The sequence below is a fragment of the Macaca mulatta genome, chromosome 9 (assembly GCF_049350105.2).
Source record: "Macaca mulatta isolate MMU2019108-1 chromosome 9, T2T-MMU8v2.0, whole genome shotgun sequence".
NCBI classification, from domain to species: Eukaryota; Metazoa; Chordata; class Mammalia; order Primates; family Cercopithecidae; genus Macaca; species Macaca mulatta.
The window spans coordinates 9571622-9577621 of NC_133414.1; the positions used below are offsets into that span (position 1 = coordinate 9571622).

Sequence of the window (6000 nt, forward strand, 5' to 3'; positions counted from 1 at the left end):
CTCGAGGCAGCTTTTGGGGATCTATATCACTTTCATGTGGGCCACTTGCTAGTTTTGATTTCAATGACAATTTCTTCCTTTTGTTTTTTTTTTTTTAAGCCTGTCTTCATAGTGATGACAACACATTTACCATTTGTTTTGATTTCACCCTCTCCTCTCTCCCCACTCTCAGTCTGCAGCCAGGAGAGCAGGGACGTCCTGTGCGAACTGTCAGACCACCACGACCACACTCTGGAGGAGGAACGCCAATGGCGACCCTGTCTGCAATGCCTGTGGGCTCTACTACAAGCTGCACAATGTAAGTGGACTGGGACCAGCAAGAACAGGGCTCCCTTCCTGATGGTGACCGGCAAACAGCGTCACCACCGCCCTCTCCATGTGAATCGCCCACCGCGGGGGCAGATCACAGGCTCCAAATAATCGATGCAATAGGACCTAGCTTGGAAAACGACTTTGTCTAGCATAGCCTTGCAGAGGCCGAGGGGGTTTACAGCCTGGCAGCCACACAACCCCCTTGGTATGCATTGGACACTCCACGTACCATGCAGCAATGCAGCAGTCCGATGTGCTGGCTGGGCCTGTCTGGTTTATAATGAAAAAAAAAAAATCTTCCTTTTGGAAAACAAAAAAAGCCACTGGTCCTATGTTGTTTTTTCCTGACATTTTAAACTTTTTACAGAAAGAGAGAGTGAAAGAGAAAGGTAAATAGAATTGTAATGAGTGGCAGGGACTCTGGGAACCAAGAGGATCCATTTGGTTACTGAGAGGTAAAAAATCTTGGCTAAATCTGTGCTGTGAATTTGAAATGGATTCTCCGTATAAAAGACATGGAACAAATGTCTGAGAGATTTCGTCTGATGTGTTTGTCCGAACCAACTTTTACGTGCAGAGAGCTAGCTCCTGAGGAAGGTGGCTCACCTGGGAGAAGCTACCATACCAGGGAAAAGAAACTGTCATTTTCTCCTTTTATGTCATGTTAGCAGAATGGTAATTGCCAGTCACCTGAGTTTAGCTGTGTCATTTCTACTCTTTCCATTTGGGGTCCTCTCATTTCGTAAGATATCTCAATCTTAAAAATTTTTTTTTCAGGTTTTTTTTTTTTCCTTTTTTCTGAAACCGTTCTGGCTCATGATCCTAGTGAGGCTTCAAGTTTACATTAATTCCAAAGACAAAAATGGTCATTTTGGTCTCTCTCTGTCTTGTTCTCTCTCCTTCCTTTTTAGCTCTTTCTGATTCTCCTAAATTCTCTTGGCCAACCTGACTTGGGCAAAGTCCGGGGCTGAGCGGGGAGGAGACAGGGCAGGGACGTTTGCTTGCGGCGGTTCTGGCGATGAACTCATGTTACTCAGGAATACCTGGGAATTGGGGAGGAAGCTTTTCTGGCTGGATATTTTGAGTCATAGAGAACTTCTTAGGGTGACCCAAGCACCCTGCTTCTTTTTCACTTCTTGGGAACAAGTTGTTGTGATTCTGAGGAGCTCTATACACTCATTTCCCTGCCTGTGCCATCTCTCTCGCTGTGGTCCCGGTCCAGTGAATGAAACCAGAGTCTTACTACGATCCCTTATTCTCCCTTAGGTCCTGGGACTGTGGTCCATATACATTTACCAGCAATTAAATCCAAGTTCTGTTTTCACTTTGGGGAATTTACTTGCTGACTGCAGTAGAGATAGAGATTCATGATTCAAATCTGGAAGACTTGGGCTTATAAGCTATTAGGCTATTAGCATTAGGGTTTATTAGCTATCCAGTCATCAGCACTGCCTATGAAGTTATTTCTGGGCTGTAATTTATGGATTTCAAAGAATTTTCCTGTTACTTGATTACATTTGAGCCTGAGATAGTCCCATGATGTAGACAGGGCAGAAATTATTTTTATTTCGGTTTTACTTGAAGGAATTATGACTCAGAAAAGCAAGTCGCTTGCACAAGGTAACGTGGCTGAGAAAGTAGAAGAGTCGGGGCCCATTTCAGAGTCAGGAGGCTTTCCTGGGAGGTTGGCAGTGTCAGAACTAAGAGGAGAACCAGGGGAAAGGGGTTGCTGTCTTTTTTTAGAGGACAACAACATTGTAACGAATTGTGTGTGTGTGTATATTTCATCCCTATATCCGTGAAAGTATAGGAATTACAGAAGATTAGTTATATGCTTTTTTGAATAGTTAGCTGGGATGAGATATGATCTCACTTGTGTCTGATCATATACATATATATATGTAATATATTTCTGAAGAATATGAATTTCCCAAATCAAAGAAAAGCCGACAAATCCTCTCCATGCCTCACTTCTACCTCCTCAGTCTTAATGAGCTTGGTCTTCATGACTGGGCTTGGGTGAGTGGGAGACAGAAACTTCCTCATCCTCAACAGTGGTTTTTCTGTCTTCTCTGGTTTACCAGGAATTCGTAAAAGCAGGGGATTGATGTGTATTGAACAGTAAGATATAATAATCTATTAACGTGGTCATCGCGTTGCGTTTTGCTCTGCCCTTCCAGACATCCCTACATGGACGCCATAAGCTCTTTCTTCTTATCTAGGTGTTGAGATAACTGCCTACCTCGGTATCAGCATCTCTCAGTGGTGTTGTGACTGGTTATCTGGGGTTGTGTGGCTACTGGTGTAACTAGATATTATATTTAGATACCTGGCTCTGTAGAGCTAGATGTCGGCGTCCAGAGCTGTGTATCTGGACATTATCTCGGTGAAGATTTGATGTGGGAGTAGATTCCTGTCATCTCTGTAGGCTGCATCTTTATCTTGATGAAAACTTTGAAGAAGGAACCCGGAGATGTTCCTCTGGCAGTGACCTTTCTGGGCTCTCCTGCCGTCGGTCACATTGCCTTCCCGGGTATGGGGGAAATAAGGTCTCAGCTCCAGTGTGGGGCTTTGTCTCTTTCTCCGGGTGACCTCTCCCAGCTCAGCTTCGGGAAGCTGGGTGTTGGCTGCTCTCAGCACGTTGGCCATTTGAATTCTCCCTTTCTCAGGTGTGATTTTCTGGCTTTGGGAATAGACAGGTAAAACCCAGAGCCGAGGGTTCTCCACCCTTGAGAACTGTGGTGGAAGGCGACGCTTTCATCCCGGGAAGTCAGGAACGGCCAGGACACCGACATTCACTCCTTGAGTCTGTTTGCCACCCTCCCCTGGGAACGTGGCCAGATGTGGAGTTTGCTCTTCCGGGCAGATGTCTGCTGTCGGGGTTAATCTGCCTCTGCCTCCCTGTGGGGAGTAGCTTCTGTTCGCTTTGTAAAGTTTCCTTTCTTGATTCTGGGCCCCCAAAGCAAGTGTATTTTTAAAAGGCAAATGAGGTTTATCAAGAAGAGAGAAATGGTAGCTGTCTCCGAGATTGAAGTCTCTTGATCTTCCGAGTAGGATCTGGTCTCTGTCTCTTTACTCTAGCACATTCTTGGTCTTTCCTTTTTAAGATGAGTGCCCTTTTGTGCTTTGCACCCCATAGGTGGTTATGAAATACTTGTTGATTTGTTGGTTGGCTGTTTGTCTGGTTAGAAGTGGAGAGTCAGAGCTAGGTGGAAATAGCATTTGCAGCCACTGCAGCTGCTGCTGGAGTGATAGAGGCAAGAGATCAGCTTTTGGCCAGGCGCGGTGGCTCACGCCTGTAATCCCAGCATTTGGGAGGCCGAGCTGGGTGGATCACAATGTCAGGAGTTCGAGACCAGCCTGCCCAATATGGTGAAACCCCGTCTCTACTAAATATACAAAAATTAGCCAGGCGTGGTGTCGGGCGCCTCCAGTCCCAGCTACTCAGGAGGCTGAGGCAGGAGAATGGCGTGAACCCAGGAGACAGAGGTTGCAGTGAGCCGAGATCACACCACTGCACTCCAGCCTAGACAATAGAGTGAGACTTCGTCTCAAAAAAAAAAAAAAAAAAAAAAAAGAGATCACCTTTAAGAAAGGCATGGTTTCATAAAATACAACCCTGCTACATATAAATTCTGGGGGAAGATTTTATGACCTCTCAAAGGCCAGGTAGAAAAGAGGCAACCACAAGTTATTCAGTAGAGCGGTACAGTCCTCATTTCTTCAAGGCAGACGGCCTTAACCACCTAGAGGCTGATGACCTGGGGAGTGCTGTTCAAGTTCTGAAGCAGATTTGTCAGAGTAGACACAATGGTATTTCCCTCTTGAAGATTCTTCACCACCTCGATTCTTATGAAATAGTCTAAGGAAGTTCTAAAGAAATAAGGCAAGTGAGCTCCATTTTCGTTACCAGAGAAATACAATCGTATTAGATGGGTCTCTCATCTGGTAACTGTATGTATTTGAGTTCTTCAGTCCCTGGGAAAGAGACAGGAGCAAGTGGGATAGAGGAAGGGGCCGGCTGAAATGGAAACGGATCCCTGATCCGGGGCGGCCGGTGGAACCCTTGTTGGTGTGGGAGAGCCTGTGCATTTCAGAGGCAGCCAAAAAGTAAAAAAAAAAAAAAAAAATTGATCTTTGTTTAGATTAACAGACCCCTGACCATGAAGAAGGAAGGCATCCAGACCAGAAACCGAAAAATGTCTAGCAAATCCAAAAAGTGCAAAAAAGTGCATGACTCACTGGAGGACTTCCCCAAGAACAGCTCGTTTAACCCGGCCGCCCTCTCCAGACACATGTCCTCCCTGAGCCACATCTCGCCCTTCAGCCACTCCAGCCACATGCTGACCACGCCCACGCCGATGCACCCGCCATCCAGCCTGTCCTTTGGACCGCATCACCCCTCCAGCATGGTCACTGCTATGGGTTAGAGCCCTGCTCGAGGCTGGCAGGGCCCCCAGCGAGCGTCCCTGCAGCCCCCTTCGACGTGCATTTTTGCAGGAGCAGCATCATGAAGCCTAAACGCGATGGATATATGTTTTTGAAGGCAGAAAGCAAAATTATGTTTGCCACTTTGCAAAGGAGCTCACTGTGGTGTCTGTGTTCCAACCACTGAATCTGGACCCCATCTGTGAATAAGCCATTCTGACTCATATCCCCTATTTAACAGGGTCTCTAGTGCTGTGAAAAAAAAAATGCTGAACATTGCATATAACTTATATTGTAAGAAATACTGTACAATGACTTTATTGCATCTGGGTAGCTGTAAGGCATGAAGGATGCCAAGAAGTTTAAGGAATATGGGAGAAATAGAGTGTGGAAATTAAGAAGAAACTAGGTCTGATATTCAAAAGGACAAACTGCCAGTTTTGTTTCCTTTCACTGGCCACAGTTGTTTGATGCATTAAGAGAAAAAAAAAAAAAAGAAAAAAGAAAAAAGAAAAAAAAAAAAAGAAAAAAGTTGTAGGCAAATCATTCGTTCAAAGCTGTTGGCCTCTGCAAAGGAAATACCAGTTCCGGGCAATCCGTGTTACCGTTCACCAGTTGCCATTGAGGGTTTCAGAGAACCTTTTACCAGGCCTACATGCTTTGTGAACAAGTCCCTGTAATTGTTGTTTGTATGTATAATTCAAAGCACCAAAATAAGAAAAGATGTAGATTTATTTCATCATATTATACAGACCGAATTGTTGTATAAATTTATTTACTGCTAGTCTTAAGAACTGCTTTCTTTCCTTTGTTTGTTTCAATATTTTCCTTCTCTCTCAATTTTTGGTTGAATAAACTAGATTACATTCAGTTGGCCTAAGGTGGTTGTGCTCAGAGGGTTTCTCATTTCTTTTCCATTTTGTTTTTGGATGATATTTATTAAATAGCTTCTAAGAGTCCGGCGGCAACTGTCTTGTCCCTATTCCTGCAGCCTGTGCTGAGGGTAGCAGTGTATGAGCTAGCAACGTGCATGTCAGCGACCCCGGCCCGACAGGCCATGTCCTGCAAGCGGCCCGGCTGCCTCTTCGCCCTGTCGTGTTCTGTGTTAGTGATCGCTGCCTTTAATACAGTCTGTTGGAATACTATTATAAGCATAATAATAAAGTTAAAATATTTTAAAACTACAAAATGACATCGTATCCACGTGGTGGCCAAGCTCTTCCAGAATAATCTGGTAGCTCTAGCTCATTTCAGAGAAAG

General features: G+C 44.9%; 1 protein-coding gene across 8 annotated transcripts in view; it reads left to right on the forward strand.

Moving 5' to 3' along the window:
* Positions 1-5620, forward strand: part of GATA3 (GATA binding protein 3) — a 29963-nt gene extending 24343 nt beyond the window's left edge. For all 8 annotated transcript variants that reach the window (XM_028825952.2, XM_077945714.1, XM_028825953.2 and 5 more), the window contains exons 5-6: positions 173-298; positions 4458-5620. In XM_028825952.2, the coding sequence (XP_028681785.1) occupies positions 173-298; positions 4458-4742 (411 nt within the window). In that variant the 3' untranslated portion in view covers positions 4743-5620. The remainder of the gene's footprint in view (positions 1-172; positions 299-4457) is intronic.
* Positions 5621-6000: the final 380 nt, after the last annotated feature.